This window comes from Rhinoderma darwinii, chromosome 3 (genome assembly GCF_050947455.1).
Source record: "Rhinoderma darwinii isolate aRhiDar2 chromosome 3, aRhiDar2.hap1, whole genome shotgun sequence".
Taxonomy (NCBI): Eukaryota; Metazoa; Chordata; class Amphibia; order Anura; family Rhinodermatidae; genus Rhinoderma; species Rhinoderma darwinii.
Genome location: NC_134689.1, coordinates 249,088,328 through 249,102,957, shown reverse-complemented (window position 1 = coordinate 249,102,957; position 14,630 = coordinate 249,088,328). Strand labels below are relative to the sequence as shown.

The following is a 14,630-nucleotide window of genomic DNA, read 5'->3' as shown; positions in this document are numbered from 1 at the left end:
TGATGGTTTGTGTCAACACTGGTTGCTGCCCTAGGCTTGGGATGTGACATCCAATCACTTGCAGTACAGAATGGATCACTACGTACCATTCTTGCAATCAGACGATCCGTCCGTGCAGAGGTTCGCCTCCGCGCACCTCTAGCTGTCATTCCCGTTCCTTGTTGTTCTCCCAGCCTCCGGGACACGCAACAGTGCTGACATCTCTGCCTAGATGCGTAGCAATCTGCCATGATAAACCAAGGTCTATCAGCTCAAGGATTCTGTCCCTCTCAGTTTACGACAAGTGCCGATAACTGGCACGTCGACGAACACGTTGACGTCCCACACCACTTGATCCGATTTTTGAGATTTCAAGTGGCTAAAAAACTTTGCTTTCACTCTGGATTTTTGTTCTCTCCCACATGCCACAGATTGGAGCTAGGTAATTAAGGAAACCCTAAGCATCACAGGATAGCCTCAAGTCAATTAAACTTCAGGGACACCGATCTGTCCAGTTAGGAATCATAGGCGATTCTGAATCAATTTCACCTACTTCAATGCAAATGAAAGTGACAACGTGCACCGGAGAGGCATAAGCAAGACAACCCCCAAAAAGGAACAGTTTTGCAGGTGGTAGCAACAGACAATTTCTCTCTCCTTATCCTTCCTGACTGATTCTTATATTGTATTGCTAGTGTCCTTGTCACTACTCTTACCATGAGGCAGTAGGTGCAGCCCATTCAAGTTGCACAGGTGGTCCAGCTCCTAAAGGATGGCACATCCATACCTGCCGTCCCAAGAACGTTTGCTGTGTCTCCCAGCACAATTTTAAGAGCATGGATCAGATACCAGGACACAGGCCGTTCCATGAGGAGCTGGACAGGGCCATGGGATGGCATTAACGCATCAGCAGGACCTTTGTGCAAGGAGAAACAGGAGGAGCACTGCCAGAGCCCTACAACATGACCTCCAGCAAGCTACTGGTGTGCATGTTTCTGACCAAATTGTCAGAACCAGACTCCATGAGGGTGGTATGAGGGCCCAAAGTCCTGTATTTTTTAAACATGAATCTTTTGTTTTTTTTAGATCCGATTTAGGCTGGGTTCCCACGTAGCTTAAACGCTGCGGAATTTCAGCATTTACATTAGCAGCAAAGTGTATGAGATTTACAAAATCTTATGCCCACGCTGCCGAAAAACCCTGCAGCATAAACGTTAATTGACCTGTGGTGCGGATTTTAAATCCGCAGCATGTCAATTTATGCTGCGTTTTAGTTGATTTTGCGGGTTGAATTCAATGGGGATGCAAATCCCGCAACAAAAAGCCAAGTGTTTAGACTTTTGCGGCGTATTCGCAGCGATTACGACGCAAAAATAGCAACTACGGAAAAAGAAAAAAACGTACTTACCCAGAAGTTTGTGTTTCTTCGTCCAGTCCAGCCTTTTGGGATGACGATGCATCCCATGTGACTGCTGCAGCCAATCACAGGCTGTAGCGGTCACATGGGCTGCAGCGTCATCCAGGGAGGCCGGACCGGACTGCACAGGAGGGACGCGTCGCTATAACATCGGCCTAGGTAAGTATGAGCGTTTTTTACCGCTGCTTTCCGTAACGGAGAATCCATCCGAAAAAACGCACCACGATGTGGGGTGATTTATTCGGACGGAATGTACTGCGGGTTCCAGGTTGGTTACGCTGCGTGATTTTATGCAGCGTATCTGACCCGTGGGAGCCTTAGGCTATGTTCACACGGGGTAACCGCGTCGCAAAACTCGGCAAAAACGGCCTGAAAATGCCTCCCATTGATTTCAATGGGAGGCGTCGGCGTCTTTTTCCCGCGAGCAGTAAAACTGCCTCGCGGGAAAAAGAAGCGACATGCCCTATCTTCGGGCGCTTCCGCCTCTGACCTCCCATTGATTTCAATGGGAGGCAGAGAAAGCGTATTTCGCGCTGTTTTATGCTCGCGGCGCTCAATGGCCGTGGGCGAAAAACGGCGCGAAAATCGGCGTGCAGGGAGAGGAAAATCTGCCTCAAAGTTCCAAATGAAATTTTGAGGCAGATATTCCTCCCCCAAAATACTCCGTGTGAACATAGCCTTAGAGTGCCGCATCAGTTAAGGCCCTATTACACCGGCCGTTTTTGGCTGATGCAGCGAGCGCTGATCAATGAGACAGCTCGTTTATCGGCGCACGTTTGCTCCCATACATTATTATCATGTCGGCAGTGCGACTCCGTTTACACAGGGCGATGTGCTGCCGACAACGATATTTAATATTTTACTTTTTTAAAACGATACAAACAGCAGATGATCGAGCGTTTGCTCATTCATCTGCTGATCGTTTCCTAGTTTACGCAGGGCAATTATCGCCAACAAGCGTTATATTAATGCTCATCTCCCCGATAATCGTCCTGTGTAAAACCCACTTTACCGTACGACATCCCAGTGAGTATTGTGCACGGGTCTAATTAACTACAATTGGACCCGTGCACAACAGTTTCCAGGTGTCAGAGTATAAACCAGACTGACACTTGTTTCCTTCGTTTTTGTTAGCGCTATATATACATAGGCAGCCTAGATGGAATTGGGCGCTTCATATAAACGATCCGAGTGCAAAGGAGGAAATGTGAGTGACGCCTCCACAGCATCCTGCGTGATGTATATGAGCAACCGGTCCCTGTTCTTCGTCTGGTAGCGCACAGTTACTATAGAAACCATCTGACTGGACTCAGTAGGGGCAGTGATATCAACTTACGTCAGGAAGCCACGCCCTCATGTTGCTATGATGGAAAAAGTCCCGGTTCACTGTGCTGTGTCTTAACCTCTTGTGTCCCTCCGCACCGCCATGGAGTGCCCGCACCTTACCGCAAGTGTCTGCATGGCACCGGACACTGCCGCTTTCCCTAGCGGTTGCCCCTCCTCGTGGTGCTGCAGTGGTGAGTTCTGTTACTCCTCCCCGTACTCCATCGCCGGAGACGCAACGCCGCCTGGCTGCAGTGCTCAGGAAAGTCCCCGGCTCCAGGCATGGCCTAGTGGGAGATTTGTTATTGTGTAGAAAAAGCTGAGCTGGGGTATCCTCCAGTACTGGAAATACGAGTATGTACGGCACTGTCTTTAACCCTCAATACGGTGTCTCATAAAAGAGGTTTATACGTTGTTACAACGCATAGAAGGGCAGGAATATCTGTAGTATCACGATAGTGGTGACAAACAATATCAGTACACGTGCATCCTTGTACTATGTCAATAACGTGATCCCCCCCCCCCTGTGCACTATGAGGTGGACCCCCTATTGTTCAGAGCATTCAGTATTGTATGGACCCATATTTCATATCATACAGTGACTCATCTGATCAGTAATAACCCGTTATATTATGCCAATGGTTTGGTTTTTTTGCTATTTATTTTCCAGTGCTCTGTATAGATTCTAGACTATATATTATGTCATGAGTTTATTGTATGTATGAAGTAGTTTTCACAGCACCTTCTCTTCCCTATCACCTCTCCAGACTGCGGGCACATGGGCCACTATTTCCATGTTTACATAGTCCAGTGCCAGCCTGTGAGGCGGTGTTCACATGTGGCAGAATACCTCCTCCTTTGTGTGCGTTGGAGATCTGGTTCCTAGGCGCTCGCTGGGTTTAGGGCACGTTCTTTGTTATCTCCTTTAGCTAGTACAAGGAAATCCCTAGGTGGGGGTCTGGCTGTAGAGGATGGAGGTGGGGAGGTGACTCCATGTGCTGGTATTGTTACAAGTCCTACACTGCAGTGGTTGCGGTTCCTGAATCCTGATTTCCTTGGGCGAGGCTGCTCGGAGCTGCACAATTCTCTGTGGTACCCCCTTTCTTCTGCGCTGCTTCCATTTCTGATTATCTGTAGTAACTTACACAAGCCATTACAGTAACAGATGTGTTATTGTTCTGCTTATCGTATTAAAAGGAAGAGCACAGAAATATTTCTTACAATCATATCCTCAATGGACGAGAAGGAGATTATTACTTTCTTAAGGTGGCTTTAGACCGCGCCATCCGCCATCAATCTGTTTGTGCACCCTGGCAGATCCTCGTCCTCCGGCTGCCATTAGGGACATCGAGGATCTAACAGGATGATTTTTTTCGTCCAACCCTTTTGTTTCCGTCAGCCAAGGAGGCCAGGGGTGTGTTTGAGATATCGTTTCGGGGTGTACAGATAGTGGGCACTCCACCACCTCATGAGATAGAAGTTGGCATTTGACCAGGACTACAGTAACCTCATGCAGAATAGCCTTTACCTTTCTAGATTTCTGCACCACCCACCGCTATGCTGTACAGACTCCTATCAACAGTATAATGCACAGGGAGAAACAGCTGCAAGTACTTCCTTACTACAGCCGAGCGAACAAAAAACTACCGCCAAGGTGGCATGACCATCCTGCAGCTCTAACGCTTTGATGGTGGTGTATAACTACACTGCCCAGACAGAAGGACCACCAGGGACTAAGGCTTTGTTCACATCTGCGTTGGAGGCTTTGTTAGGGGCTTCCGTCGCAGATCCGGGCGAGAATACCGGAAACCATAGCGCAGCATTTTGCGCTATTGTTTCCTTCAAAACCACGGAGACCCCGACGGAACCCATTAAAGTCAATGAGTTCCATCGGAAGCTGGTGGAGTCCGCGGTGCAGTTGAACTGGCGCTTCCGGTTATTCCCTTGTTCTGCCCCTCTGACAGAGCAGAAAAAACGGAAGGGCGAGTGAGGATGTAAACGAGACCTAACAGCAGAAAAAACAAATAATTTTGCAGATGTGTTGACGAGTGAATAACACTAAACTCAAAACATAACGGTACGTGGCTGCGGACTTTAGCTCTTCCCTTTTTACTGCCTGTTAACCAATCACAACCTACGTGGTAGCGTCTACCATTGTCAGACCTTTTAGGAGCCTGTCACCATCTGTTGGCCGGCAGTAACATGGAGCAGGACTTAGGTGCCATTCTGTCATTTACAAAATTTTATTTATATATATATATATATTATGCGTATCCTTTTTCTCACTGTGTACTGTTTGCATCTATTTTAGTTTGTCGTTCCAATAAAAGCCCATGGGTTTGTCTGACTTGTTCCAGTGTCCACTGTGGCCGGTAAGTACAGTAAAATTATATTAATCTAACATTGAGACCTGACAGATGATGTGTTATTAAGCATTCTGGATTAGGAAATGAACAGTGGAACAAATTAGGATATTCCGTAAATGTCTGAGTGGTGGGGAAATAGAAACTCATAGGCTTGAATGAAGAGAGCTGCATGCACAGACACCTCTCAATTTAGTCACATAACAGACCCTTATGGCAAATCTTGTGAGTATGCTATAAATGTCTCAGATAGGAATAACACCATGATCATATTCAAGAAGTATCTAGATTTGAAAAAAAATATAAAAAAATATTGGAGTGCACCGTGGGTGTGGTGCCTGCCAGCACATGGTCCCCCCCCCCCCCCACCTTCCCTATTCCATTGGTCCTGATATTACATTTGCAGGTCCTTCCGAAACGCTACCAGACGACTGGGCGACTATTCAAATTAATTTAAATTGTTCGCCCTTTCACTGAAACACAATTCTGATTTTGATCAGAATTGTGAAATCAATATTAACCCCACAGCAGCAGCGCAGCGAGAGGCAGAGCAGTGAGTCCAGCAGGCTCTCCACACTTTTATCCCCTGGGCACTTGACCTGTCCAGCATGGCTGCACTTTACATCTTCACCCTGCTCGGCAGCTACGTGTGTGTGTATATATATATAATGTATGTATGTGCTCTTGTTTCTTTTTTTAAAGAGGCTCGGTCACCACATTATATGTGCCCTATCTCCTATATAAGGAGATGGGCGCTATAATGCAGGTGACAGCAGTGCTTTTTATTTAAAAAAACCGATCTATTTTCACCACTTTATTAGCGATTTTAGATTTATGCTAATGAGTGTCTTAATGCCCAAGTGGGCGTGTTTCTACTTTCGACCAAGTGGGCGTTGTACAGGAGAGTGTATGACGCTAACCAATCAGCATCATGCACTTCTCTCCATTCATTTACTCAGCGCATAGGGATCCTGCTAGATCCTTATGTGCTGTCTTATACTAACACATTAACAATACTGAAGTGTTTAGACAGTGAATAGACATTCCACGGGATGTCTATTCACAATGTCTCCACTTCGTTACTGTTTCTGTGCTAGTTACAGCAGAGGAAGCGTAATCTCGCGAGATTACACGGTAAATGACAGGTTACAACGAGATTACACGTCCTCTGCTGTAACTACTACAGACAGAGTAACGAAGTGCAGGGATTGTGAATAGACATCCCATGGAATGTCTATTCACTGTCTAAACACTTGAGTATTGTTAATGTGTTCGTATAAGACAGCACATAAGGATCTAACAGGATCCCTATGCGCTGAGTAAATGAATGGAGAGGCGTGCATGACGCTGATAGGTCTGTACAACGCCCACTTGGTCTAAAGTAGAAACACGCCCATTTGGGCATTAAGACACTCATAAATCTAAAATTGCTAATAAAGTGGTGAAAATAGATCGTTTTTTTAAATAAAAAGCTCTGCTGTCACCTACATTACAGCGCCGATCTCCTTATGTAGGAGATAGAGCACTTATAATGTGGTGACAGAGCCTCTTTAAAGGGACCCTTTCCTTTATAATATAGCTGCAGTTCTTTAAAGGGGTTTTAGGAGTTAAATTTTTATGGTGTGACTAATTTTTAAGTCTCCTCCACACTAACTTTCTAATTTTCTTGCCCCCGTTCTCAGTTCTCTTTCTGCATCACATGATCTGTGACATCACGTTTTCTTCAGCTTCTACTGCCGTGCCGTATACCCATGACATGCGCTAGGGACCGATAATCCTAGTCCTGTATAAGTACGTCTCTAGTGACGTATCATTTTGGGGCATGTACTTTCACAGCGTGGAACGCACATGTGCGGTCTAGCTGCACTCTGTATGTAGCAGGCATTTGTGGTTGTTGCAGCAGCACTTGACCTGCTGGCTAATAGAGATTAAATTAGAAGAAATTACATTTATTGATTTGAATTAATGGGGCAGGATGTTGAGCAACCACGAGCGGGAGCAGAGATCTACACAGAAAAAACAGGGCAGAGCATATTGCTCTCTTAGCGTGTGCACCGCATCATGGGAAATGTACTCAGCATTTTTTTTCTTTTTTCAATGTTTTTTTTCTTGTGTGGGGGGCAATCTCAGAAAATCCCTTTTAATTTACTGTGCTTTGTAAGCAGCCATTTCATGCTATGGTTCACATTTTTTTCAACTGGATTACTGCCAGGAAGTTCAGAAAATTATCTTCCCAATGAGCACTACATTGTCACATTTCTAAAGGTGGCTATGCCGCGTAAGGTGGTTTAACACGGCCAGAATTCCTGACCAGTAACGAGCGCCGATCAACGATCTAGCACGTCGATCAGCGCTCGTTTATCTCCATTTACATGAAGCAATGGTCAGAATTGTCCCTTTTACAAGTGAGTGATCACACACAACCTGAGGGACAATTCTAATGATCAGTTTATATTAATGAATTGCTGTGCATGTAATTCCCTTATGTAAAAGAATGGTGTCTTTTGGTATTTTGTTTAGGTTTATAAAAAAAACAAAGACAATCGAGATTAAAAAAAAAAAAATCGATTTTATTTTTAGGCCATATCCGCTACTTATGCGTTGCTCTGCACCTTGTTCACACACACATCTGTGACGGGGTATTAGTGGAGCAGATAGGAATAAAAATCATTGCTTTTTCATTTCAAGAAAAGGAATCCATGAAACATTTATAGAAAAAACATGTGTATAGACTTTAGTAGCCAAAAAACTTTTTGTTTTTGTTTTTTTGTGTGCACTTTGAAAGTCAATAGAGGGATAGTCTTCACCTCCAACAGCGGTCGCCAACCTTTTTTTAACCAAGGACCAGTTTAATGCAAGACAATTTTTCCTTGGACCGGCGGTGGGGGGAGTGTGTTTTCAGGGTTTAGGGTCAGTAAACACATTGCGTAAATACTGTGAATTTTCCGCAGCTGAATTTTTTGTTGAAACTCTGCAACATTATACAATAGCAGCAAAGTCGATATGGGAGCATAAATTTCATCCACACGCAGTGAAAAAACGCTCAAATTGACATGCGGTGTGGAGTTTTATTCTGCAGCGTGTCAATTGTATTTGCGTAAATGATGCTTATTTGTTGCGGGTTTTCCCCATTGAATTGAATGGGGAGGTAAAACCCACAACAATAGCAGCTGTTGCGTTTTTTTTGCGTTGGACTCGCTGCGATTCCGCCGCAATAAACGCAACTAGGAAAGAGAAAAAAAAATCTTATACTTAGTCTATTTCTTCCTCCAGACCGGCCTCCTGTGATGATGATTCATCCCGTGTTACCGCTGCAGCCAATCACAGGCTGTAACGGCGGTCACATGGGATGCAACGTCATCCCTGGAGGCTGGCCTGGATGACGTCAGAGGGCCGGCCTCCTGGGCTGACGCCACATCCCATGTGACCACCACTGCAGCCAATCACAGGCTGCAGCGGTCTCGTTGGAGGGAATTCTCAGCAGATCTCTGCAGCGGACGTTCTGGGTGAAAAACTGAACCACAATTTGGTGCGGTTTTTCGCCCGGAACTCTCTGCGGCCACCGGGGCGGATACCGCAGCCCGGTACCAAATGATCCATGGCCTGGTGGTTGGGGATCACTGGCCTACAACATACTTCAATTTCAAGAATCTGAGGATGCTCTATAAACACATTATATTTTCCCATTCCCTCCATGCAACGTGTGCACACTTTTTTTTTTTTTTCTCCCCCACAAAGAGATGCACAGAAATGTTTTTAGAAAAATGTCCTCTGTGAACCTGTTCTGTTTATATTGGCTTAGTTATTACAGAATCCAGGGAAAACTGGTAAACTGAAACAATGACGCCAGTGTGAACAGAGCCTAAGACAATAGAAACTTGCATACTGTCACTGTGTGTGTTTTATCTTGTACAGTGTTTCAGAACCGCTTGGTCTTTGAATAGATTTGTGTATGCATATTTATGTAGGTGTGCTTAAATGGTCTTCAGGAAAAGGGAGAGAAACCTCTGGCTAAAATAAATTAAGTGTCACTAATGAGAAAAACATATTCTTCATGTGTGATTGTTTCCATGTGATGAACAGATACGTCAATGGTCATGCAAAGAAACATTACGAGGAGGCGCAAGCACCACTTCCCAACCACAAGCCACATGAAAAGTTAGAGGAGCGAACCCAGCACACAGTGTGTATGGACTGCAGCAGCTACAGCACGTATTGGTGAGGCTTAGTCTTATTACCATTAGGAATGTCTCATGTAATTCATTTTACTTTCATTAATTAGATTGAAAGTCTATTGGCACCTCAATCTTTTTTTTTATTTTTTTTTTATTTTTCTTCTTCTTCTATTGCATGTATTATGGGGTAAAAACACTTAAAATAATTGGTTTGGATTAAAAATGTTGCATTGTTTGGCTTCTTCACCAATTAAAGGCTTATGTAGACCTTTTGAAACGGATTTTTTATTTAAAAATGTGTAATCAGTGTGATTTTGTGCAACTTACTTTTAATAAAAACTCATTTGGAAAATATTTTTACTTTTTGGGACACCGCTTCTTTCTCCTGTATACAGAACAGCTGTGTCAGTCGCTGACGCAGGATCCACCTGTTATCCATCAGATCTAAGTTCATAACTTAGATTTGACAGATTACAGGTGGATCCCTGACAGATTCTGGTCTTAGCGAATGATACAGCTGCTCTGTATACAGGATACAGAGCAGCTGTATCTCAAAGAGTAAAAATAATTTTTTAATAAAAAGTAATTTGAAAGTTGCACACTGACATTTTTATAAAAAATAAAATCCCTTTAGAAGGTGTTCTAGGGAGATGCATACAGAGCCTTATCTGTGTGTATAGTGTCGCTATTAGGCTGTATCTATGCTACCAGCAGAGCGGTCATTACCCTGTCCACCCTCTAAAGGCCCTTTTACACTGGCTGATAAGCAGCCGGTGCAGCGAGCGCCGATCGAGACGTCGTTGATGCCTAGCTATGGATGGGGGCAAGTGGTCGATACTCCGATCCCTCGGGCCCATACGATCACTTGTCCCCATACGTTATCATTTTGGCAGCGCGTCTCCCTGTTTACACAGGGAGATTTGCTGCCGACAACGATAATATTTTACTTTTTTAAAACAATATGGCCAGCAGATTAGTTTGCAACGGGCAGCGTTCATTTGCTGATCGCTGCCCTTTTTACACAGGGCAATTATCGGCAACGAGCGTTATACGAACACTCATCTGCCCGATAATCGTCCTGTGTAAAACCTCCTTTATGATAATAAGACGACTTGTCAATTTGTCCCAGTTTATACAGCAAAGCCGAAAAGTGAGCTACAGAAAACAGGAAGTGTCAGCCTATTGTGACTGCTCTAGTGCCCCAAGACTGTAATAAGTCCAGATATTTATTTTTTTCATTTTTAATGGAGATAGTAACAAAACAGCCCACCAAAATAAAAATGTTTATAACAAAAAGCAATTTTAAATAATATATAATTTTCTGATACATGCCCTTTAATTCCATGTTTGTAAACACTATTTACTTGCTTGCAGTTACCGCTGTGATGACTTTGTGGTTAATGACACAAAGCTATGTTTAGTGCAGAAAGTTCGGGAACACTTACAGAACTTGGAAAAGTGAGTAAAAATAATAAAATACTTTCCTTTTTGTATATAGGTGTTGAAATTCTATGCTGTAAAATCAAGTCTAACTCCAGACAAAAACATTTTTGCAAAGAACAAGTTTGCCTTTGTAGTCAAAACAGGAAACACTACTGGGTTTTTTTTTTTTTGTTTTTTTTAACCTATCGTTTTTATTAAAAAAAATAAAGTGACAAGGTGTTCACTAATTAAAAACCATAACATGGTCTACAAAGCCGTGTTAACATGTATAACAAATTGGCGGCCGCAGGGGATTCTGTCCGAAAAACCACACCAAATTGTGGTGCAGTTTTTTGGCCGGAATGTTTCCACGTAATGAAACCAAAACACGTACTTACCCTCTGACATCCTGCATACCGGCCTCCTGGGATGACGTTTTATCCCATGTGACCACTGCAGCCTGTGATTGGCTGTAGCGGTCACGTGGGATGAAACGTCATCCAGGTAGGCTGGGCTGGATAAAAAAACACTGAATTCTGTGTAAGTATAAGTTCGTTTGCTCTTTTATTTTCTGAGTTGCGTTTTTTTGCAGCGGAATTGCAGCTTCTCTGTCATAAAAAAAAAAAATGCAACATCTGCTATTTGTTGTGGGGTTCACCTCCTTATTGAACTGAATGGTGAAAACCCGCAACACAAAAGCAGCGATTACGCAAATACAATTGACATGCGGCAGATTATCCCCATTGACGCATTATCGTGTACATGATAGGCATTATAGGGAAGTATGGAGCGCGCTCCATACTCTGTGCGTGTTAGTTGTGTTTTACAGCTGACACCTGGGACTAACGTCCAGGAACAGCGCGTTCATGCTGTTCCTGGCCATTTAACGCCTCAAATGCTGCGGTCAATCCCGACCGCAGCATCTGAAGCGTTGAAAAGATTGGGCAGTCCCCTCTGACAGCTCCTCGGCACCCCCACATCGCGATCGGCGGGTACCAATAGTTGTGGCAGCCCAGGGGTCTAATGAAGGCCCCCAGGTCTGCCTTTTGTCTGCCTCTGTTAAGTGTCTCTGGCGCTTAACATAAGCCTGTAAAAATGAAGATATACTGCAATACATTAGTATTGCAGTATATTCTGCCAGCAATCTAACAATCGCTGGTTCAAGTCCCCTAGGGGGACTAATAAGATGTGTAAAAAAAAAAAAAGGTTTAACAAAGTTATTAGTGGTGAAAAAAATTAATATTAAAAGTAAAAAATGAAACACTTTTACATTTTAAAGTAATGTAAAAAATAAACAAAATTGTTATTGCTGCTTTCGTAAAAAAGTCTGAACTATTACAATATACCGTTATTTAGAGAGGCTCTGTCATCAGATTCTGAAATCCCTATCGCCTATTGCATGTGATCGGCGCTGCAATGTAGAGAACAGTAACGTGTTTTTTTTAAAAACGTTCATTTTTGGCCTAGTTATGAGCTATTATATATATGCAAATGAGCTTTGAAATTGACAACTGGGCGTGTTTTTTTTTTGTTTTTTTTTTCGTATGTCCAACTGGGCGTGTTTACTTGTTTTACTAACTGGGCGTTGTGAATAGAAGTGTATGATGCTGACGAATCAGTGACCAATCAGCATCATGCACTCCTCCCCATTCATTTACACAGCAGCATCGTTCTTACTAGAACGATGTGCAGCCACATACACAAGTGTCCTGATAATGAATACACGACATCCAGCCTGGACGTCATGTGTATTCAGAATTCTGACACTTCTGAATCTTTTATGTGAGATTCCAGCAAGCCATGCGTAATCTCGCGAGATTACGGAGGTAAACGAGATTTCGTTTCCCTTGCTGCAAATCTCACAGAAAGGATTCAGAAGTGTCAGGATCCTGAATACACATGACGTCCAGGCTGGAGGTCGTGTGTATTCATTATCAGGACACTTGATTAACGTTAATCTCCGTGTATGTGGCTGCACATCGCTGCTGTGTAAATGAATGGAGAGGAGTGTATGATGCTGACTGGTCACTGATTGGTCAGCGTCATACACGTAAACACTCCCAGTTAAAAACACAATACACGCCCAGTTGGACATACGAAAAAAAACACGCCCAGTTGTCCATTTCAAAGCTCATTTGCATATATATATATATATATATATATATATATATATATATATATATATATATATATATATATATATATATATAAAATAGCTCATAACTTGGCCCAAAATGAACGTTTTAAAAACAAAAAACAAACGTTACTGTTATCAACATTGCAGCGCCGATCACATGCAATAGGAGATAAGGATTTCAGAATCTGGTGACAGAGCCTCTTTAACTCGCACGGTGAGCTCTGTAAAAAAACAAACTTTAAACTGAGAAAATCAGTCTTTTGGTCCACTTAGCTCTAAAAAAAAATTGTAATAAGTGATCAAAAAATGGTACCAATAAAATCTACAAAAAAATAAGCCGTCACACCGCTCACGGAAAAATAAAAAAGTTATGACACTTTTTTTTTAAAGTAGTAAAAACCTATTGTATCACCATAATTGTATTGAGCCGCAGAATAAAGTTAAGTTGTCGTTTTTACCGCACGGTGAAAGCCGTAAAAACGAAAACCAAAAAACAATATAGGAATCGCAGTTTTTTTCCAATTTCAGCACGCAAAGAACTTTTTTTCAGTTTCCCAATACATTATATGGTACTTTAAATTGTGCCACTAGAAACTAGAAGTCCTCCCCCAAAAAATAAGCCCTCACATCACTCCATTCACTGAAAAAAAAAAAAAAAGTTATGGCTCCTGGAAGCGGGGAGTGAAAAACTTAGAAGAAAAAAATGAAAAATGGCTCGGTCCTTATAGGGGTTGTCAGAAATTATTTTTTTTTTTGTTTTGTTTTTTTTTTACATTTAAAACCACATTGCACACCTTTACAATTTCATAATATACTTACCCTTGCAGTCTTGCTTCGGTTCTCCACTCTGGCGGCTTTTTCCTGCTCATCACATGAGCTTCAACGTCACGTTTTCTGCCGCCTCCACTGTCGTGTCGTATACCGATCACATGGTCTCGGACCAGAGAGACCTCGGATGGTATACGACATGTCACTGGTGATGTGTCGTTTCTGCGGGTGCTGGATCTTTAGTGCACGCCCAGCCTATGTAGTTGTTCACTGTGAGCGCGCCTGTGCGTGTTCACAGTGAACAAGGACGGTGCCTGCGAAACACAGCCACTTGTAGATACCCCCCGCCTTTATATACATAGCTCCACTGTGGCCGGTGATTCCTGTCCAGAACGGATCGCTTGATGTCTCTGTCCATATATAGACAGAGACATCAAGAGAAGCGTCCAGGAGCGGAATCCACAATCAGTGGGATTCCGCTCCTTCGGTGAGGTACAATAGCGCTACGTACAATAGCGCTAGGTACAGGTGGGGGAGGGGAGTGGGACATCTATGGAGGTGGGGGATGACATCTACGGAGGTGTTGGGGTGCAAAAAAAGGTCAGCAAGGAAACGCGAAGGATGTCAGCGGGGACGAGCAAGGACAGCTCACATGAACTCTTGCAATGCATGCAGGGAAAAAAAGTTTAATTAGAAGGAAACCTCAACATACCGGACCTGGAGTTCATGTAAACCAATGTTGATTTTTAAAAAAAAATAAAATACTGATTTATTTAGGTTGTCTGTATAAGGGGTAATGTATGACACACTTTTTGAAAATTTGATCGTATCTCGGACAACCCCTTTAACCCCTTCCCGCTCCTTGACGTACTATTACGTCATGGCAGCTGTATCGTTCGCGCTCCATGCCGTAATAGTACGTCTCGGGAGTAACGGCCGTTTCGGCCGTCCTCCCGACACATACAGGAGCTGTGACGCTGCTGTCTTGTTCAGCAGCTGTCACAGCTCCTACAGCGGGGACCGATCGCTGTTCCCCGCTGATTAAC

General features: G+C 43.4%; 1 protein-coding gene across 2 annotated transcripts in view; it reads left to right on the top strand.

Annotated features, from left to right (window-relative positions):
• Window positions 1–2,744: 2,744 nt before the first annotated feature.
• USP3 (ubiquitin specific peptidase 3) overlaps window positions 2,745–14,630 on the top strand; it is a 50,937-nt gene continuing 39,051 nt past the window's right edge. Inside the window, exons 1-4 of one of the 2 annotated variants that reach the window (XM_075857660.1) lie at window positions 2,745–2,913; window positions 5,031–5,091; window positions 9,166–9,300; window positions 10,632–10,715. In XM_075857660.1, coding sequence (XP_075713775.1) covers window positions 2,823–2,913; window positions 5,031–5,091; window positions 9,166–9,300; window positions 10,632–10,715 — 371 coding nt within the window. In that variant the 5' untranslated portion in view covers window positions 2,745–2,822. Of the gene's footprint in view, window positions 2,914–4,887; window positions 4,938–5,030; window positions 5,092–9,165; window positions 9,301–10,631; window positions 10,716–14,630 lie in introns of those variants that run through there. The other variant, XM_075857661.1, reaches the window with a different exon arrangement.